Source organism: Herpailurus yagouaroundi, unplaced genomic scaffold (genome assembly GCF_014898765.1).
Source record: "Herpailurus yagouaroundi ecotype Mexico unplaced genomic scaffold, PumYag 77, whole genome shotgun sequence".
NCBI lineage: Eukaryota > Metazoa > Chordata > Mammalia > Carnivora > Felidae > Herpailurus > Herpailurus yagouaroundi.
The window spans coordinates 71,524,454-71,547,352 of NW_024412388.1; the positions used below are offsets into that span (position 1 = coordinate 71,524,454).

Genomic DNA, 22,899 nt, shown 5'->3' on the forward strand with positions numbered 1-22,899 from the left:
TTCTTCTTTTCTTTTCCACAAATTCAGTTCATCTAATATATATAGAAGGTGTAGACAATATGAGCAACGGAGCTCTTTTGATTTGCTGCAGAATGAGAACGCTGTTCAGAGGCAGAACTGCCATGAAGGTAATGAAGCTTAATTATGAAGCCTCTTCCAAGGCTCTAGACTTGATTTTGTATTCAGACTTTGTTTTATCCTTAAAGAAGGCTTCTCCCCAAATTGGATACACTTCAGGTTCAACAGAACCTAGATCTCCTCCTACTTAGGAAAAACATTTTATCTCAGATGTCTCTTGGGAATAAAAATAACTGACTTGGGTAAAAGCAGGGAGGACTTGGACACGCCTTTTGTTGAGCACACCTGGCCTGGACCAGTCATTATGCCATACCCACTCAGCTTCTGCCCTTTGGAAAGGTACAGTTAAATAAGAGAATTATGTAGGAGGATTTACGTTTGTCCTGCCCAAGTCTGTTGATCATAAAATCAGGTGTGTTGCTTTTAAAAAGCATAGATTCCTGGGCCTTACCCCAGATCTACTGATTCGGTGTCAGGGGGTAGGGCCCAGGAATATTTACTTGAAGAAAGCTCCATCCATGGGCCCCAGTGTGTTATGGCCTCGAAAACATCATTTTGAAATAATAAGATGTAACTCTGGGAGTTCCTGGGAGGAAAAGCAGTCTTGGTCCCAAAAACTGGGTGGGAGAGTTCCTGAACTGTTCACTATTCAGAGAGACAGTCAATCACAGACTCACAGTTTGGGCAGCTATTCCTGCACCCTTGAAGGTGCGCCCAATAAAATGAAGGGCCAGCACGGGCTACCTGAGACCAGGTGCAGATGAGAAGAGATGAACTCCATGATGATGCCCTCAGGTGGCCTTTAAGAATGTGGTTGTGTTTCTCTCTCAGGAGGGGCCTTTGGCCCCTACAGGGACCTGCATGGGAGCAGTGGGAAAGTTTGCCTTTCTCCTGGACTTCCAGTTTCCATGCTGAGTGGCCTGATCTGGCTGGGCCACAAGGAGAGGCTCGGGAGAGTGAGGCCAAGGACCTTTGCTTACATGACAGAGCTGCAGTTAGGAGAGGCAGAATGATGAGCTACAGGTACCCAACCAGCAGGCTGACAAATCGGGGATGGTGTAAGTCTGAAGGTGTCCTCAGGGGCAACTCTTTCTTTCCCTTTTGACTGGAATAAAAAGTTTGTTTTGCTCTAGGAAAGAATGAGGCCAAAACAGAGCATCCGTGCTGAGAAATGGAAAGAGAAGGAATCCTGACGACAGGACATGTCCCTTTCTGAGGCCAGCCCTGCCTTTCTTCCCCTCACTCGTATGAATCAGTAAATTCTCTCTCTTTTTTTTATTTTTATTTTTTTACATTTATTTGTTTTTGATAGACAGAGACACAGAACACAAGTTGGGGAGGGGCAGAGAAAGAAGGAGACACAGAATCCGAAGCAGGATCCAGGCTCCGAGCTGTCTGCACAGAGCCCGACGTGGGGCTCGAACTCATGAACTGTGAGATCATGACCTGAGCCAAAGTCGGGCACTCAACCGACTGAGCCACCCAGGTGCCCCAGTAAATTCTCTTTTTTGCTCGAGATAGTTTGAGTAAGCATTCTACTTGTGTATGTGAAGTGTATTTTGTGTGTGAATTTTATTTTGCCTTATTTCATTTCATTTTCTTCTACTTTTGTAAATACATAGGAATAACTGGAAGAATATTTACTGCACTGTTAGCAGGAGATAAGATTGGGGAATTCTTATGGTTTGAGACTGGTTACTGATGATGGGCACGTATTATCTTCATAATAAAATGCTAAATGAAAAAAGGAAAGGGAAGAAAGTCACTGAATGGACGAGATATTCACCTGCCCCCAAATCCCTGATTTTCTTGGCAGAGAGGAAAGAGAATTAGAGGCATAAAATAGAATATTTTTTGCTGTTATCCAATCAATACTATATTGATTGAGATAGTAAGTCAGGGAGAAATAGACAGACTTAGTTACATATAACTAAGAGAGCTTGCGTCATAGGAAATTAAATGTTCAGAGCCTAGCCAGTCAATGAAAATACAAAAAGAGATAAAAAGTGACCATTACCATTTAAATCTCTCGGTTTAGGGGTAGGAAAGGTGGGTTGCGGGGGGGAGGGAAGGGAGGGGGAAGCAGTATCCTACTCGGGGCTTCTCTCCAGAGGTGCCAATTAGAGACTGGGACCCACTGACCAGAACACAGAGGGAGTCTCTGTAGGTGCTCTGAACTTGCAGCATGACCATTTCCAGTTACATGGGGTGCCCAGAAGCCCTCATGAAACAGTCACTTTAAAAGGACGATGATATTACAAGAGAGGGGGTGGAAAGAGCTCTTGCAGAAGAATTAAGAGGAGTCAGCAAGTCATGGGGAGTTACAAAGGTTAATCCAGAAGCAGAAGTTCTCCCTGCCAACTGAGATGGTATGGACCCCAAGGGAGTGGCTTTAATGAACTCTGTTAACTCACTCAAAAGACTCAGAGTAAAGGAGATCCCGTGGCTTCGTATATCATTAGGGAAGCAACATAAATATATATATTTCCTCTGATTCACAGTACATCAGCTTCTAGGGATTAATAAAAGAAAGTTTAAATCTCTCAGTAACAACTCACACATAACCACAAATGTTGCAAATCTGTCATGTAGCAAGGAATCTGAGATGGGTTGATACTCTAGGACGAGTGTACCAGAAAGAACATGAGGTGAAAGGGACTGAGTCAGAGGCAGTATCAGCTTCTATTTTCAGAAAACAGCCACCCTGGACACAAACCAAAAAGGTAGGTGCTGTGTAAGCCCTTGCACTAAGACCAAACAAACCCCGGTCACAGCTGCACACAGAGATAGCAAAGCGCTATCTCCCCATCTGGGGAACTAAGATAAAGATTGCATGACAACATAGTTCTGCCGCAAAGAAAATTTGCACCAGCATTCACCCCGCCTGTGAGTTAAGTTTCTTTCTGGCCTCCCCGCTGATCTGCAGCCTGTAGTTCCAAGTTCTTTCTCTACCCAGAAGTCCACTTGCCATACTAATCACCTCTAGACATACTTATCATTCGAGAGCTGTCCTATTTTAGCAGCTAGATAGAGGCAGAGGCAGAACCCAAGCGTGAGTGTTCATCCTGACTTCAAATTTGGCTTTCTTTTTCTTTCTTTCGAAACCTGGATTTATGGCATCCCAGGCCATCCATCTATCCACATCCATCTAACCAGGAAAATGTCACTACTAATGACAGGTGCGGGAGAGATGGACTCAAACAAGACATTAACGGAGCCAGATGTGAGTGTGATGCCACCATTAAAATGGTAGGACCACAGACTTACTACCTCACTCTCTAAACTTCACTGTCTTCAACCTTAAAACGCAGCTGACAATAGGTGCCTTTTGGAGTTGGATTGGCAATAGGACCTAAGGGATGCCATCGCTTAGAATGCTCCTTAAGTGACCGTTATTATTATTATTGAGACTGTTAATGGAGGGGATATCTGAATACACTGAAGGTTACACGGTAGTGCCGTTAGCTCCAAGACATAAGAAAGCGTGGGCTGTTACAGAAGAGCAGAGGAGAGGCTTCTAAATCAATACTGAGTGAAGGTGTAAAGTGAACTTTCAGAATTTTGAAAAATGGGTAGGAGTTACCTAGATGAAGAAGACAGGCTGATCATTTCTGGGCAGAGAAAGCAGCAAGTATTAAGGCATGGAGGTGTGGAAGGCCATTGTACATGGTTTTGGAAGAAGGACCATACCATGGAAGTAAAGAAAGGGTTGAGGAGAATGGATGGCTGTGACACAAAAAGGGCAAGGCTGGGGCCAGAGTCTGAAGAGCCTTGTATGCTAAACTAAAAGGGTTGAACTTGAGTGTTAATGCTGAGGAGAGACATGGAAAAAATTCAAGCAGGGGAGAGGTATGATCAGATTCACGGGAGGGGTAAATTGGAAAGAAGTCAAACTAGTGGCAAATGCTTAAGCTACCAGCTGACAATGTGAATTCCAGGGCTCATTTGAAGACCAACTTCAGGGGAGCCTGGGTGGCTCAGTTGGTTGAGCAAGCGTCCAACTCTTGATTTCAGCTCAGGTCATGACCCCAGAATGGTGGGATCAGAGCTGGGGGTGGAGCCTGCTTAAGATTCTTTCTCTCTCCTTCCCCCTCCACTCTGTCTCTCTCTCTCTCTCTCTCCCTCTCTCTTTCTCTCTCTCTTTCCAAAAAAATAAAATTAAATTAAAAATACAAGATCTGAAGACCAACTTCAAAGCAACTATGTCAGAAGAACCCAGTGCTTCAAGGTAAATTTTATTTACAATAAAGTTGAAAACAATTGAGATGCCATATAGACTGATGGATAAGAGCATAGAACTGTTTGTGTTTAAATCAAGACTGTCATTTCCTAGCTGGGTGATCCTGGGTCAAGTATTTAACCACCTTGGACCTCAGTTTGTCCATCTGTGACATGGGATCAACAATGGTACCTGTCTCAATGGGATGCTGTGAGGATTACGTACGCGGTTGGAGCAGTGCCTGGAAAGAGCATCACTCATTAATGTTGACCAGTACTGAGGAGTGGAGTTGGTGCTGTGAAGGCTGCTGGCCCTCTAAGACAATCTCCGTGAGATGGCCACCTTTCTTGACTTCTTGGCTTTGACTCTATGAACAGAAATCAGCTGTCAATTAAGCCACATGGGCTCATAGTAATTCCCAATTACTGAGTGTATGTAAAAATAACATACTTAATAGTCATTTGAGCATCAGGATCAACTGTAATGCCTCAGCTCAGTTAATTATTTCAAACACTGTAAGACAAGCTACAAACCTATCATAGTTACATTTTTTTCTTTTTATTCCTATTTCTTTTTTTTTTAAGTTTACTTATTTATTTTGAGAGAGAGTGAGCAGGGGAGGGGCAGGCAGAGAAGGGGACAGAGGATCCAAAGCAGGCTCCAGGCTCCATGCTGACAGCAGAGAACCCGATGGTGGGCTCAAACTCACAAACTGTGAGATCATGACCTGAGCTGAAGTGGGATGCTCAACCAACTGAGCCACCCAGGTGCCCCTATTCCCCTCTATTTCTTACACTATAAAATATTTGGTGCTTGCTAATAACATACATGAAATACATGTACATTACAAAGCATAACAATAAACCCATTAAAATCACTATTCTGGAGCATTGCCAATGCTACTGAAGCTCCCCATATGCCTGCAATGATCCAAATGTTTATGCCCCTCCAGATTCATATGCTGAAATTCTAACCTCAAAGGTGATGGTAATCTACTGAAGGTAGAGGCTTTGGGAGGTGATTAGGTCACGAGGGTGAAGATTTCATGAATGAGATCAGTGTCCTTATAAAAGAGGCTCAAGAGGGCTCTCTGTCCCTTCCACCATGGAAGGACACTGTAAAAGTTCTATGAACCAGGATGGACACTCACCAAACACCAAATCTGCTGGCTCTTGATCTTGGATTTCCAGTCTTCAGAACTGTGAGAAATAAATGATTTATTTATGATATTATAGCAACCCAGATGATTAAGGCAATGCCCCTCTCTAATCTGCGCACCCTGCCTTCCCCACCAGAGGCAACCGCAGCCCTAAATTGTATTTGCCATTCCTTCCCTTTTATGTATATAGTATGTACCATTATGTATCTTTAATCAACATATTGGGATTTTCATTTTTTGAATTTTGTATAAATGACATTCCAATGTATTTATTTATTTGCCTGTAACTTGCTTTTTCCCTTAATATCATGTTGTCCATATGCCTGTGGTTTATTCATTTCTCCGATGTACATTATTCCATTGCATTCCTATTCCATAGTTATTTCTGGATCTACTCTCCTAACCATGAAGATTTGGGTTATTTTCCATTTTTTGTGTTGTTGACCAATGCTGGTATATATAACCTGGCACTGGTCACCTGTCGCCATTGTGCAACAGTTTTCTCTAGAGTCCTACACGATTCCTATTGCTGTTGTAACAAATTACCTCAAATTTAGTTGTGCAGCGGCTTACCACAACACAAACTTCTTACCTTCTGGTGCTGGACATCAGAAGTCTGCAATAAGTCTCACTGGGCTAAAATCAAGGTATCAGCAGGGCTGCATTCTTTTCTGGAAGGATCTAGGGGAGAATCTGTTTTCTTGCATTTTCTGGCTTCTAGATACTTCCCATATTCCTTGGTTCATAGCCCTCTCCATCTTCAAAGCTAGCAACAACTGATCAAGAATTTCTTATAATGCTATCTCTTTGGTTCTGATTTTTCTGTCTCCCTCTTCCACTTTTAAGAACTTTTGTGATTATTGTGTCTTCCTGCATAATCTAGGATACTCTCCTCATTTACAGATCAACTGATTAGCAATCTTAATTCTATCTGCCACCTCCACACTTCTTTGCCATGGAACCAAACACATCCACAAGTTCTGGGGATTAGGATGTGGGGATGGGAGGGTGTGAATTATTCTGTCTACCACTGGGATAAACCTAGGTGTGGAACTGCTGAATAATAGGGTATATGGTTTTTCAATTTTACTTCAAAATGCTAAATTCTTTTCCAAATTAATCACACTATGAAAGTAAGAGTCCTGATTGCTCCACACCTGAGAACACAGCCTGCTGAGACTTTGAAAATTCTTCCAACCTGGTGGGTGTGAAACCATAGCTCAGAATTTGGATTTCTATTGTCCTAATATTGAGATTGAATATTTTAATATATTCCTTGGCCACATGGGTTTCCTCTTATGGGAAATGCTTGTTTTTCTATTTGGTTGCTAGCTTTTTTCTTAAAATTCTTTAATCACTCTTTATTCATCTGGATATTAGTATTTTGTCAATTCAATGTACTACAAATACTTTCTCCCCATTTATGTTATGTTCTCATGAATCAAAGTTTCTACTCTGTGCTCAAATTTCTTCAATATTTTTCTTAATAAATTGTATTTTTGTGTCTTTAGAAAATTCTTTCTTATCCTGTTGGCAAAAGGAACATCTCCTATATTTTCTTCCAAAAATTTTAAAGTTTTTCCTATAACATTTATGTTTTTAATCCACCTGAAATCGATATTTATAATATGATGTGAGGCAAAGATCCAGTTGCATTTTCCATCACTTGGAAAACCAATTGTCCCAAAGCCAATTATACTTACCATTGTGCCATTCACATTGTATATCAAGTTCCTCATATGCCACGTCTGTTTCTGGGCTTCCGCGTATATTCTATTAGTCAATTTATTTCTCCTTATGCCAACATCACAGTTTCTTCATGCATTACCTCTATAATATATCTTGCCATTTGGTAAGACAAATTTCTACTGGCCTTGTTCTTTTTTTTTTTTTAATAACGTTTTTATTTATTTTTTGAGAGAGAAAAACAGAGCATGAGCAGGGGAGGGGCAGAGAGAGAAGACAGACAGTCCGAAGCAGGCTCCAGCCTCTGAGCTATCATCACAGATCCCAAAGCGGGGCTTGAACTCACAAACTGGGAGATCACAACTTGAGATGGAGTTGGATGCCAAACAGCCTGAGCCACCCAGGCATCCCTACTATCCTTGTTCTTCTTTCGGAGTATCTAGATATTGTTTACCCTTTGTGTTCCTATACATTTTAGAATCAGCTCAACTTCTTTAAAACACCCTATTGAGATTTTTATTGCAACTTCACTGTGACTACATTAATTGTGGCAGACTTGAAGTCTTTACAATAATGAATACTCTTATTCATGAACATGATATATCTCTATTAATTTAGACATTCTCTAAATGTCTTTCAATAAAGTTATATGATGTTTTTATAAAGGTCTTGCACATAATCGGTGAGATCTATTCCCAGTATACTGCATTTTTGTTGTACTTGCAAATGATACATTTTTCAAAGTACATTTTCTTACTTTTTTGATGGTAATTGATATTTAACTCATATCTATCAAGTTATATTATTAATTTTAATAATTTTACATAGGTTTTTTTAATTTTTCTATTTGACTAATCATATCATCTTTTAAGTAATGACAATTTTTAAAAAACTTGTTACTCTTTTTCTTTACTAACTGAATGGCTACGACTTCCAGTATGTGTTGGCTAGATGTAACATTAACAGGCATTCTTGACTTCTTACTGATTTCTAAAGGAATGCTTCTAACTTTTCACCAGTGAGTAAAATTGTTGTGAGTCTTTGGCAAATACTTTTTATCAACTCAAAGAATGCAATTTCTATTTCTAGTTTACTAAGAGTTTTTGTTTGATTGATTGTCTTAACATGAATAAATATTAAATTTTATACAATGATTTGTTTGCAACCTACTGAGATGAGTATAGTATGTGCTTATTCTTCACTAACTATAATTTGGTGAATTACATTAATTGATTTTCTAAAGTTAAACTATTCTTTTTTTAATTTTTAAAAAATGCTTATTTATTTTTGAGAGAGAGAGAGAAAGAGAGACAGAGACAGAGAATGAGCAGGGGCAGGGCAGAGAGAGAGAGAGAGAAAGACAGAATCCGAAGCAGGCTTTAGGCTCTGAGCTATCAGGCACAGAGCCTGATGTAGGAGTCAAATCCACAAACCGTGAGATCATGACCTGAACCAAAGTTGGACACTTAACAAACTGAGCCACCCAGGTGCCTCTAAAGTTAAACTATTCTGTGTTCTAAGAATAAACTCAATTTGCCATAATGTATTATCTTTCATGCATTGTCAAGTTTTTTTAAACTGTTTTTGCAGAGTTTTGCATCTATGTTCATGAATGAGGCTCATTTGTAATTTTCCTCTTTTATATTATTTTTGTATATTTTATTACATAAAATACATAGGCTTTTTTCTTTTGAAAGAATGTGTTATATATAAACTATATATATGAACAAATATATATGAACATTATATATGTATGAACATATTTATCTATATATGGCTATGAAGCCACCTGGGCCTAGTCTTTTCTTTGTGGTAAGATTTCAAAATTGTTGAACCAATACCTTTAAGGGCCTTCAAAATATTCAGAGTTACTATTTTTTTCCTGAGTCAGTTTTGGTAAGCTGCATTTTCTAGTAATATGATATTTTTGTCTTAATATTCAAATATGGCATCAAATTGTTTTTACTTTACATTTTTTTGTATCTCTGCATTTTTAAAATTCCTAAAATTGCTTATTTCTGCCTTCTCTTTTTTTCCCCTAAATCAGTTAAATTAGAGGTTTATTTTATTCACCTCTTCAAAAACCTAATTTTCAGCATTTGCCTTATTTTATCTTTGTTTTCTATTACATTAATTTCTGGGCTCATCCTTATTATTTCCTTTCTTCTGTTCTCTTTAAATTCATTCTATTGTTCTTTTTATAATTTCTCATGGATGCTTAGTTCAATAATTTTAAGGCTTTCTTAGTTTTTAATATAAGACTTTATGGCTTAAATTTCTCTCTCAGCCTTGTTAAACTGCATTTAAGATTTAGTAAAGTTGGTGAAGTTTTTGGTTTTATTATTATTTAATTCTAGAGATGTTCTGTTTTCCACTGTGATTTACTCCTTGGTTGATGAGTTATTTGGAAGTGTATTTTTCAATTTTCTAAATGAATGTTTTCTAACATTATCTTTCAGTTAATATCTATATTAATGAATTTTAGTCATAAAATATAATTTTTTAAAAGTCCATTCCTTAAAATTGGTTGAGATTTGTTTTATGGCCTAATTCATGACAAATTATTATAGCATCCCATGCATGACCCAAACTAATTTGTATACTTTAATTTAGACTGCAAAATTCTATATATTCATTAGGTCAAGCACTCTGTATCACCTAATCATATCTTTAATGCTTTTTGGAATATTTTATCTATCAGTCACTGAGAGAGATACATTTAAATGATTCCTTATAGTGGAGAATTTGGCAATTTCTCTTTGTAATTATGTCACATTTCCTTTTATGATATTGAAGCCACACTATCAGGTATGTAAAAATAGAGTCATTTTATCCTCCTAGTGGATAATCACTGATTATAATCACTTGATTATAATCAAGTCTGTTATAATCACTGAATGATCTCCTTTGTCTATCAAGTTTTTTGCCCTAAAGTCTATTTTATATGATATATAAACTGCAACTCTTTTGGTTAATATTTGCCTAAAATATATTTTTCTGTCCTTTTACTTTCAGCTGTTCTTTATTTACATTTTAGGCATGTCTCTGTAACCAGCATATACATAGATTTAACTTTTTAATTCAATCTCACAATCTCACTTTCAACGGGAAGTTTAGTCCATTTATTTTTATTGATGTATTTTATTTTATTTTATTAATATAATTTATTGTCAAGCTGGCTAACATTCAGTGTATACAGTGTGCTCTTGGTTTTGGGGGTAGATTCTTATGATTCATCGCTTATATACAACACCCAATGCTCATCCCAACAAGTGCCCTCCTCAATGATATTGATAATTTTAATTTATCTCTATCATCAGTTTTTTTTTGAACATTTGATGTTTATTTATTTTAAGAGAGAGAGAGAACGTGAGCTGGTGGGGGTGGGGGTGGGAGGAAGGGCAGAGAGAAAGAGAGAGAGAGAATCCCAAGCAGGCTCCAAGATGTCAATGCACAGCCAGACGCAGGGCTCGATCCCACCAAGGGTAAAATCATGACCTGAGCTGCTCAAAGGACTGAACCACCCAGACGCGCCTCTATCACCAATTTTTAAACTATCCAGTTTAAAATTTTTGTTCTGACTTCTCTGTTGCTTTTTTCTCCTTCTTGTCTTGTTTTAATGGATTCAATTTCTTAGTTCCAAAATTTTCCCTTCTCTAGTTTTGGAATTATAAACTTTATCTTTGTTCATTAACTAGTTCCTTTGAAATCAGAGTATGCATACTTAACCTAACAAAGTCAGTACTTGTTATCTTTACAACCTTCCCAAATACATAATGACCTGAGAATGTTTTAACTCTTATCATCACTCCATCTTAAAAGCCATTATTTTTTAATTCTACAAGCTGTACTTTATTATTTATTATTTGTATTTTTTGTATTGTTCAGGTTGACGCAACCATTTGCCTTTTCCTTTACTTGACATTAGTTTTTGTCACTCAAACTTCCCTTCTAGATCATTTTCCTACTTCTTTTTTTTTTTTATTTCTTTTTAAGATTGTTTTTAAAGTGATCTCTACACCCAACATGAGGCTCAGACTTACAACCCTGAGATCGAGAGTCCTATACTCTACCGACTGAGCCAGCCAGATGCCCCTCATTCTCCTTCTTCTTGAAGACATCCTTGGAAGTTCTTTTATTAAGAGGTTATTGATGTTAATTTTTCCCAGTGTTTGTTTATCTAGACTACTTCTATTTTATCCCCATTTTGAAAAACAGTTGCAGCAGAGAAAGTTAGTATTTACTAAAATATCCACGTGATTCTCTTCATTTCTCACTCTCTCTTGCAGTTAGTTTGGGACTTGGGACTTATTCTGGCCAAAGGACCACGAGGAGAAGTAACATGTTTCCCTTCTAGAAAAAGGTCTTTGAAATCTGTGTTCCTCTATGTCCCTCTTTCCCTCCTGAAATGACCTGATAGCTCATGTAATTCTGGGAGATGCAGCTAGAAAGATCAGAGCTTCTTTTGGCCTGGGTCCCTGAGTGACCAGGCGGAGCAGGGCACCCTCTGACCTATCCTTGATGCAAAGCACAAGAGATAAACTTTGATTATGTTAAGCCACAGAGGTTTCAGAGTTAATTTGTTACCACAGCCTAATAACTTATTCTGACAGGTAGTTTTAATGGGTAAATAATTCTCTTTCAGTTACTATCCCTCAGCACATTTAAAATATTTTCCCACAATCTTTTGTCCCATTTTTGCTGCTCAGAATTCACCTGTCTCATTGTCATTCCTTTACAAGTAATCTGTATTTTGGGGGTTTTGGCTAATTTTAGTATCTTCTCTTTGTCTCTGGCATTCTGAAGGTTTACAACAATGTGTTTAGGTGTGTATGTGTCTGCATCTGTTTAAGTTTATGTCTGAGGGTCCTTTGGGTTTTAGAATCTGAGGTTACTATCTTTCATCAGTTCTATACATGCCTCGTTTACTGAGTCCTCAAATATTGCTTTGTCCTCTTCTCTATTATCTCCTGAAATTCTGATTACAGGCATACTGAGCCTTCTCCTTCTATCCTCCATGACTCAACCTCTCTGTCATATTTTCTAGTGATTATCTCTCTATGCTGAGAATACAGGGACATGGTAAACCTCTACAGATTCTATGCTGCATTTTGTGTAAGGTTTTCCAGTCTATGCTTCCCACTCCCTAATTCTCTGTCTATGGTTTCCTCCACTCTAAATTCTTCCACTGGGTTTTTAATTTCAATCTTTTCATCTTTCATTTCTAGAAGTTCTATTTTGTTCTTTTTCACATGTGATGGATATTTTTATGGTCTCTTTCTCTTTCCTCAGTTTTTATTTCATTCATAACTTATTTTACCATATTAAACATTCATTTTACTTTTAAATTTATTCATGCATTTAAAAGATGATTTATATATTTTATCACTTATGTTAAGTGCTTCAGAGTAAGAGAAGTCCTCTGTATATTTTTACTTAATAATTTTATTATTTCAAATTGCTTATACCTTAGGATATAAGAAACTTAATACTGGATCCTTCCCTGCCCCTAGATATTTAATTGTGTCCAGCTATCACATTGGGCCCAGATACCACTATATAACCCCCACTACTGTAGGTAAACCAATCACCCTAACTCTGCTGTTTAGTGTGTCTGTCCTGTCACTGAGTCTGTCTCCAGCTGGCCATATCTCTACTGCAAACTTCCTGATTTTAATTCAGGAGTTTAAGATTATTTCTAACTCTCATGACCTACCCCCTCCTTTCCATATCTCTAGACTGCTGCTGTGTTTTGGAGAATGTCCAAAAGTTTGACCTTTAGATAAGGAGATGAGACTATACAAACTTTTGCTTCTTAATACCATCTGCCTGGGAATAAAAAATCTCTGGGCAGGAAGAAATAAGAAAGTAAGGAAGACAATTTTCGGAAAGTCTGTATATACATCCTTTCCACTATGGAGGGACATATGTAGGGAATGTGGGGGCAGGTATCCTGTATTGCAATGATGAGTTTTCATAATTAGAGGTAGTTTCAACAACAATTTGATCTACTATCTACTCAATTGTTATAAATCCTGGCTTATCAATTATGCTAAAATTATCCTGCATTTTCTTTCTCTTTTGAAAAGTTTATTTTTATTTATTTTGGGAGAGAGAGAGAGCAATCAGGGGAAGGGCAGAGAGAGAGAGAGGGAGAGAGAGAATCCGAAGCAGGCTCCACGTTGTCAGTGCAGAACCTGATGCAGGCCTCAAACTCACAAACCATAAGATCATGACCTGAGCCGAAATCAAGAGTCAGATGCTTAACCGACTGAGCCACCCAGCCACCTGCTATCCTACATTTTCTAACTGATACGGCTTGTGATCATGTGTCAGTCCAATTCTTACAGTAAGGGACTGGTATTACCTGTTTTATAAACTTTCTAGACTAAATCATCTCAGCAATTGTTTCTTTATTTCATGTGATAAAACAGATCCCACATTGTTAAAAACAAAAACAAATTTAAAAAAACACGTGGATTTGTTTTCAAGTGTACATTTGACCCTTCATACAGATAGGTGTTATGGGTAGCACTCTAGGTGTGAATTTCAGGTATAAGAATGTTCACAAGGAATGTTTACCTTACCAACATTTACAAGTTTTTCATTTAAAGCATATAGACCTATCCTCAATATCAGCACATAAAACTTCCTTGAGTCTCTTAACAAACTTTCTACTGTCTAACACCAAATGTCGATATCCAATCTCAAATTGCCCAATACCAAATCTTGGTTGGGAGAACTAATGTTTATAAAACACCGTTGAACGAAATGCAGTCTATCTGTATTAGCTGCCTAAGACTGCTGTAATAAAATACCACAAACCGGGTCCCTTAAAACAACAGAAATTTATTCTCTCATAGTCTGGAAGCTGGAGTCTGAATCAAGGTTTTGGCAGACCCATCTAGAACAGGGTCCTCCGTGCCTCTTCCAGCTTCTTGCAGCCCAGGTGATTCCTAGCTTGAGGCAGTTTAACTCCAATCTCTACCTCCATCTTCCCTCTGTGCCTCTGTCTTCACATAGCACCCTCCTCTCCCTGTCTCACTTCTCCTTACAAGAACACCTCCTACTCCAGTGCGACCTCATCTCAACTAATTACATCTGCAATAACTCTATTTCCAAATAAGATCACATTCTAAGGTACTGGGTATTAGAACTTTAACATATCTTTTGGGGGGACACATTTCAACCCAGTAACATTATTTGTTTCTCCAAAGAGAAGATTTTATCTTCCAAATAGGTTTGGATCCCACTATCTTTGAACCAGAGGAATTCACTTTCTCTGGACTCTGTTTAGATTCCAGGTTTTTATCTTTCATTAAACAATGCTACGAGAAATAGCTTAATGAATGCCACTATTGTATTTACTAATCAAGTTCATTAAGAACCTTGCCCCCTTTGATTTTGTTTCCCCGCTGGAAGCAAATGCCACAAAAATTTTCCCCCTGAATAACCCATGGGTTTTCATTTAGAGTCAATGAAAACCATATATCTAATTATGTGGGGTTTGTTTGTTTATTTGTTTGTTTGTTTGTTTGTTTTTGCTTTGGTTGCCAGGAAGCTTAAAAATTCAGTCACAATTTCATTTTAACAACTTGGTAGAATGCTGCAGCTACTAATTTGCATTTTTATTTCTCCTCTGGTATTGACATTTTATTTTCATGTGGATATTAAACAGTTTTAAAAATTGCCTCTTATATTATTACAAGGCACTTGAATACTTTGTTCAAAAATGTTAGCAATAAGTAGAAAAAAAAGCCAAAGAAATAAGTAAATCTCTTTCTCTTCCTCCCCCTCCCCCACTTCCTTTCTCCCTGTCTCTCTTCATTCACAGCAGATTTTCCTCCTGTCCCAGCTCATCCATCACTGAATGACTGACCAAAGACTATGAACCATCAACACTCAGTACTCTGGTTTACATTTTCGATAGATGATTCAAACGGTACACAGGCAAAAAGGGAAGGGGAAGCAAGACACTCACTTTATTCTTGAGCAAATCAACTAGATCTCACTGATTTCCTTCAAAGATTAAAAAAGAAAAGTCAGAAAAAAAAAATAGCATGGGACCCATGCAGCAGTAAAAATAAAAGAAATCTGGAAAAGCAGAGGAAATAAACAAGGAGAAGAAACTAAATCCCTGAAGATCACACTAAGAGCATCAGGAGTAGAATTTAAACTAAAGAAAATCGGATATGGAGGGCACGCTATTGAAAAAAATCACATAGAATTTAGTGGAAAATGACACGGAATGAAAGTGACGAGGGAGGAGCTGGAAGAGGCAGAAAACAAACAATAGAGAACCGGCACATGAATGCCTGCTATCTTTGAAGATGTGAATGAATACATGGAACCAAAAAAATTTACATAATAGAAGAATTTTCTGAAATAAAGCAGATCTTAAAATTACATTTTGAAAGGGCTCACCGCATTCCAAGAAAATTTAATAAAAGCTTTTATCTGAAACTTCAAGGACTGTAAAAAAAAAATCCTATAGTCATCTAAGCAGAAGGAAAAAGTCATCCTCAAAAACAAAGAAATCAGACAATATTAGATGCTAGAAGAAAATGGAACTGTGGTTAATGAATATTAAAGGGGAAAAAATTTCTATACCTGGTGGAAAATTTCTAACCACCTTTCATATGTAATGGTAAGAAAAAGAAATTCTCAAATACATGAGAATTCAAGAAACATAACATTTATGAGCTTCTGGAAAATCTCTCAGGAAAAAATCAAGACAGTGAACAGATGAGTAACAATAATAAGTTCATGAATGAGAAAGACATGAGGTAGAAAAGGTTTAGTGATGAGCTTTAAACCTCTTCGTCCATAAAACTATATTTAGGGAACTAAAATTCTAAGTCATAAAATGAAAAATAATTTCTATAATGCTTAAAGAAAAATTACATAACATAAAGAATAATATTTTAATGATAATAGACAGGGACAAGAATCAATATTTGCTCTCCAAACTAACAGAAAGGTGGGGAGAGATAAAAAATAGTTTAAGTAGATTAATTTCATCATCTTTCATCATCAATTCATTTCTAAGGTAAATTGAGAAATATAAATATAAATATATTATTTAATATACTTTACAACTTCTAAATTGCTAGAGTATAGTAGGTGGCCTTCTAAAGGGGCTCCCAATGATCCCCAACTCCTGGTATCATGCCCTCATGTGTAGGCTAGACATAATGACTCATCTCTAACAAAGAGAATGTGGCCAAGTGAAGGATTTCACTTCCGGAATTAAGCTATTAAAAACTGTGATATCTGGGTCGCCTGCGTGGCTCAGTCGATTGAGTGTCGGACTCTTGGTTTTGGCTCAGGTCATGATCTCACAGTGTGTGAGTTCGAGCCTCATATTCAGGCTCCGTAGCTGGTATCTTGGAGCCTGCTTGGGATTCTCTCTCTCTCTCTCTCTCTCTCTCTCTCTCTGTCCCTCCCCCCCACACACTGTCTCTGTCTCTCTCAAAATAAAGAAACTAAAAAAAATAAATAAAAAATAAAATAAAATAAAAAGACTGATTTCTGTCATGCTTACACTCTTTCTCTGCCCTTCCTCCCATGGCTTGCTTTGATTCAGCCAGCTGCCATGTCATGAGCTGTCCTGTGGAGAGGCCCATGTGACAGGAAACTGAGGCTCTCTAGGGCCCATGAGGAACTAAATCCTGTCAACAGCCATGTGGTTAAGCTTGAAAGTGGTACAACACCTGTGAAAACTAAACAGTAAAAATTCTGAAGCAGAGGACTCAGCTAAGCCATGCCAAGATTCGTGACCCACAGAAAGTACAAGGTAATCATGTGCTGCTTTAAGCTGCTAGGGTTGGGGGTAATTTGTTACACAGCAAAAGATAACTAATACCTAGAGGAAGGTAAAAATAAAAACAGAAAAAAACAAAGAAAACAGATTATAAAGCAAAAAAGAAAACAAAGAAACAATAAGCATTCAAAATGTAACACATAACAGACAAGGTTAAACATATCTAATTAAAATAATTTCAAGTAGAATAAACTATTTTTTAAAAATTATTCCATGGGACAAAGACAGACACTATAATGGCAAAGGGTAATAAGTCAGATGCTTCTTTTTTTTTTTTTTTTTTTTTTTTTTAAGAGAGAGGGAAAGCTTGAGTGGGGGAGGGTTAGACAGAGAAGGGAAAGAGAGAATCCTAAGCAGGGCTCAATACCAGGAACCCTGACACCCTGACCTGAGCCAAAATCAGGAGTCAGGCACTTAACCAACTGAGACACCCAGGTGCTCCTATAATAGCAAGGGATATACAACTCACAATGAAGTTATCGCTAGTATGAATCTTCATATATAAAATAATACAGTATTCAAACATGTAAAGCAAAACTTCAAGAAATAAAAAAATAAATGAAAGAAATGTTAGGAGACTTCTCCCAAAGTCTCCTTCCCACAAGGTTCCAACATCCCGTAATCTGTCTCCATCTTCCAGCCCTCCCCTACCCCTGAAACCCCACCACTGAGCCTTCTGGAATTCATGATTCTTCTCCCATATCAGTTTTCATTGCTATGACTCTGGTCAAGCCACTATTACTTCTTGCCTGGATTACTACAATATCTCCTTGTCTCTTCAGCCTCTACCATTGCTCTATCTAGAGCAGCCAGGATAATCCTTTAAAAATATGCCTGACTATGTCACTCCTCTGTTCTAAACTCTTGAGCAGCTGCTCATTTCATTCAGCATGAAAGCCAAAGTCCCCACAATGCCCTATAAGCCCTACATCACCTGTCCCAACCACTTGGTTACCTTTAGTTCTCCTCCTACTCACCCTGGCTCTCTCCAATCCAACCACAATGGCATCCTTACTGTTTCTTGAAAACTCCAGCCAGACAGCCACCTTCTGGCCTATGCCTAACTGTTCTGTCTCCCTGGAATGTTCTTCTCTCAGAAATCCACCAGGTCATTCCCTTACCAATTCCAGATCTTTTCTTGAATGTCATCCTCTCAACACAATTTATCCTGATCACTATACTGAACGTTTCAACCCACACTCTCCTGTATTCCCAATCTCCTTTATCCTGCTTTATTTTTTCAAAACATTTTTGGGGCACCTGGGTGGCTCAGTTGGTTAAGCGTCCGACTTCGGCTCAGGTCATGATCTCGCAGTCCGTGGGTTCAAGCCTCGTGTCGGGCTCTGTGCTGACAGCTCAGAGCCCGGAGCCTGTTTCGGATTCTGTGTCTCCCTCTCTCTCTGACCCTCCCCCATTCAAGCTCTGTCTCTCTCTGTCTCAAAAATAAATAAACGTTAAAAAAAATTTTTTTTAAGTTTTTAATTTTTTCAACGTTTATTCATTTTTTTTTTTTTGAGAGACAGAGACAGAACATGAGTTGGGGAGGGGCAGAGAGAGAAAGAGACACAGAAATCTGAAGCAGACTCCAGCTGTCAGCACAGAGCTTGAACCCATGAACTGTGAGATCATGACCTGAGCTGAAGTTGGACACTGAACCAACTGAGCCACCCAGGTGCCCCCAAAACACTTTCTAACATACCATAGAATTTACTTACATAGTTTATGTTTATTATTTATTGTCTGCCTCACCCACGCTCACATTAGAACGTGAGCTCCCTAAGGGCAGTGAACTTTTTCTGTTTCACTTATTTATGTAGATCAAGTATCTAGAAAGGTGCCTAGCACACAGTAGGCATTCAAAAGACATTTGTTGATGGACCGAATAAATGATTCTTGGCCTTATCAAACCTAACGCCCTTTTTAATAACAAATACGGGGCAATCTGCTCTTTAACATTGTGAAAGCAAGGTTGTAAACTACCTACGCTTGTAAGCTTGTAATTTTTTAAAAAAGTCAAAGTGATCCCTTAACTGAAACATAAAGGAAAAAGTAAATGTGTGATTCATTATGGAGCTACTCAGGCATCCCTAAACTAAAAGGCACAAGGAAGTAATCAGATGCTTGCATTCATCTGTAGAATCTGTAGAATCATGAAATGGACAGCCATTAAATGAATCGTATTGGTGATTCAAATTCCAAAACCTGTATTGCCATTCAACGTCCTGCATTCCAGGAAAACTCAATATATCTTAAAACTGTGTGAAAAACACTGTATGTTTATATATAAAATAGATTCTAGGCTCAGGTAAATATAAATAGCTTTTTCATCTACACAAATGAACAGGAGAACAGTCAAGCAACGCAGAATGCAGGACAATTCTTTGCTGTGCTGTACTAGCCTGGGCACCGCATGATATCTAGCATCTTTGGCTCCATTGACTACATTCCAGTCGTTCTCCCTCCCCAATCAGGAGACAAGCAAAATCACTCTGGTAAATTTCCAAAACAGCTCCTGGAGGCAGATCCATCCCAACAGACTAGATCTGTCATTCCAGTGGCCCAGTCACTGGCTACCTCTCTATAGTGTTTGACCTGTTAATGAACAACTCTTCACTTCTCTTTCCTTTCTTGGTTTATGTGTCACTGTACTCCTGCAGCTTCCTCTAGTCTCCTTCCACAGCTCCTGCCAGGTGTCACTGTCTGACTCCTCACTTCCCCTTGTCCACCTCGGCTGCCCTTCCTTTTCCCACTCCAAATGATCTTCAACTCCTTCTTCTAAGTCATCCACTCTCAAAGTTCCGTTTCTACACAGAATATCCAAGTCCACACTCCCATCTGACATTCTGTCACTCATACACAGAAAGCCTCAATTTATACATGTCCAAAATCAAACTAGTCATCTTCCTCGAAAACCTGTTTTTCCACCAGTTGTACCTATTCATGTGAATGACAACATTATTTACCTACTCAGTCTAGAAATGACAACCATCTTTCTTCCCCGCCCCTCACGCCCACGTCCAATTGATTGCACTGCTCTGTCTAGTTTGCCTTGGAAGTGTCTCATATCCGCTTCCTTTCTATTACTGTAGTTCAAGCTATCATTACCTGTAAGTTAGAATATGGTCACAGCCTCCTAATTGGTACTTCTACTCCAATTTCTTTCGGTATTTCCACAAAAGGAAGTAGTAATAGTATGATTAGTATTTATAAATAGTATTATTTATACTTAGTATAGTGCCTGGCATATAATAAGCACTTTATTAATAAGCACTTTATTAAAGGTCCTATTATATGCCAGGCACTATACTAAATGTTTCCCATCTCTTTTAATCTGCACAACCACATCACAAAGTAGGAGTTATTATTATTTACATTTTAAAGATGAGAAAAAAAGGGGTTTGGGATGTTAAATAACTTACCTAAGTTCACAGAGCTAGCCCTGAAGTGACACCAGGATGCCAGATCTATCTGGTTTCTAAAATCCCATTGTTTTGCTTTTTTTTTTATACAACTTTTTCATTTCATTAGACCTATAGTCTAACCACAACCTTCTATTCAGTCTCTATATTTATCCTGTCATTTCCTTCCTACCCTATCCAATATTCAACTATCATGTTTCCATATGACCTCTAGCCTCTATCACAGTCTTCCCTTCTGTCTCTATCCGTATCCCACCTGCCTTTTCTTTCCCAGTCCATTCTTCCAATCCATAAGTTCCTCTGGTCTTACTTATCGCCTTATTTAGTGAGGATTTATTTACCAGCTATTTCAAGAAAGTCCCTCACAGCAGGCTCGTCTTTCACTGCGCCCACCACATCTGCCAGCAGCCTTCCTTCTCCCCACTCTCTTCCCAGCTGCTAAGAGCAGGGTTAGAAGAGGAAATGAATAGAGCGGATACAAAAGACTCCCCACATCTTAAGTTTTCTCTGCCTAATTCAGTGTTGTTTTATGATTCCAACATAAAGAACCAAGGGAGAGGGGCTCTGGAAACTGCAGAGTGCTCTGCAAATGTAAAGTGCAATTTATTCACCCTACCTTTGCATGCCCTGAGTTATTCTGTGAGTGACAGCACAGGTGCTCCAAGCAGAGAACTCCACGTTTGTGTTCGGGGCGAAGGAAGCGTAAGGCCCCAAATAATATGAATTTGGCCGGGGAGATGTCTACTTGTCATTACTGCCCAAACCCAGCCTAAAACTTCATTGGGACGTGAGCGAGTAAGACAGGGCGGTACTGGTATAAGCCTGAAAACCCCCAATTTAAAACTCTCTCTAGGAATGTTCCCCTCCCCGCCAGCTCCCTGGCGGTTTTTAAGTTCTAGCAAACGTCCTCCCAGGCTTTCGCAGGGCCCCCGCCTAGTCCCCTCCCCTCCTGACCTCTCCGCTTCCTGGTGGCCCCAGCCCTCGGACCCCCGCCCGCGGAGGACTACAAGTCCCGGCGTGCCCCGCGCGCTCGGCCGGCCGGCTGCACCCGGGCTGGGCGCGTGGCGGCCGCCGAGCTCTGCGCGGGGGAAAGCCTCCCGCCGCCGGCCGTGCGGGGAGGTAAGTGATCCGCTCGTGCTGCGAGGGCACTGGGAACGCGGCCACCCTCTCCCCTCTCCAGGATGGAAGGAAACGAAGAAAACCACAATAAACACCGCCCTGCCCTCCCTCGTCTCTGCTGTGTGTCCGGTGCTCCTGCAGCTTGTTGCACCCATGAGCGTGGAATCTGTCACCCCGGAGTGGAACTGGGGACAGAGAAGCGTGCCGGGCTCCGGCGGAGAGCTGCGGTTCGCCGTGGCTGCGGGGCAAAGCTCTCAGGACGGGACCCGGTGGTGGCACGGCTCGGCTGGGCGCCCAGCGAGCGCCACACCCCCACGCTCCCTTCCCACAGACGGGCTCCCTGGGGAGCCCCCATACTCAAAGACAAACAGTTTCTTCTTGAAAGTCTTAGAAACTTTTCCCCTCTTGTCGTCGGTGCCACCAGCGAGTCGTTTGTCTATCGGACGGCGCCGTTCGTCCGAGGGGCTTCCTGGCGTCCCCTCTCCTGCCCTCAGTCTTGCCCCCACCGCTCGCTCTCCAGGTCGCTCTCCCTTATCTCCTGGGACGCCCTTAGGGAGGCGGTGAGCTCGGCCCTGCCCTCCGGCGACTTCTCGAGATTTCTTCTGCAGCCACGTGGACCCAGGTCTGCACTCTGCGATGCGGGCTGGACACTGTGCTGGCCGATTCCCTGACGGGAGGCCAGGGGCGAGTGGTTCCTTTGGGACAGCTCTGGTCCTCGGGGTGGAGGGAAGGAAGGAGTGCTGCGCAATAAAAGAAGCCCCATCGGAGGCACCCGTTCCCCACACTTCCTGACCCATCCTCTCTCCTAAGCCCATGCCCAAGTGTGCCCAACAGTTCTGCTTCAGAATCCCAACATGAGGATCTCCCAAGTGATTCTAGCAAGCACATCCCATAATGTCCTGGATCAGAAGCTCTTGTTTGCAGCTCTATCACCCTACACATACACCCTACACACGCGCGCGCACAAAAACACACCACGCACGCTACACACGCCACACACACACCGTACACCTTACACACAGCATACACATTCATCACACACATACATTACATACACACACTTCATTTAGGCTGTAGGCTACATACACTACATACATACACATCATTTTTATTAGCAGAGAAGAGGGTTAAATCAGTTAGTTGGAGAGAGTGAGGAGGAAGTGGGTGAGAACTAGTGTATATACTTACACCCGCAAATGTCAATTTATTCCTAACTTAGAAACTAGCTGATAAGTGAAACCTGCTGTGGTTAAAATTTAGAATGCTTTCGTGGCTTTTTCTTTTTCTTTTTTTCATAAAATGGAATTGATTTCCTACATCACCTTCTGAAACCCTTACCTTTGTCTAACAGGAAAACTTTTGATCACAGCAGGGGAGACAGAAGGGGATGTCCTCT

General features: G+C 39.8%; 1 protein-coding gene and 1 long non-coding RNA gene across 2 annotated transcripts in view; one reads left to right on the forward strand and one right to left on the reverse strand.

Moving 5' to 3' along the window:
• Positions 1–4,292: 4,292 nt before the first annotated feature.
• LOC121018584 (uncharacterized) lies at positions 4,293–21,282 on the reverse strand. Its single transcript, XR_005785236.1, has 3 exons — positions 21,001–21,282; positions 5,448–5,496; positions 4,293–4,664 (listed from the first exon to the last, which is right to left on the reverse strand). It is a non-coding gene; the product is annotated as an uncharacterized LOC121018584 (long non-coding RNA).
• Positions 21,283–21,385: 103 nt separating this feature from the next.
• Positions 21,386–22,899, forward strand: part of SAMD13 (sterile alpha motif domain containing 13) — a gene marked incomplete at its 5' end in the record, with an annotated part of 40,004 nt that continues 38,490 nt past the window's right edge. Inside the window, one exon of the mRNA XM_040456177.1 lies at positions 21,386–21,503. Coding sequence (XP_040312111.1) covers positions 21,386–21,503 — 118 coding nt within the window. The remainder of the gene's footprint in view (positions 21,504–22,899) is intronic.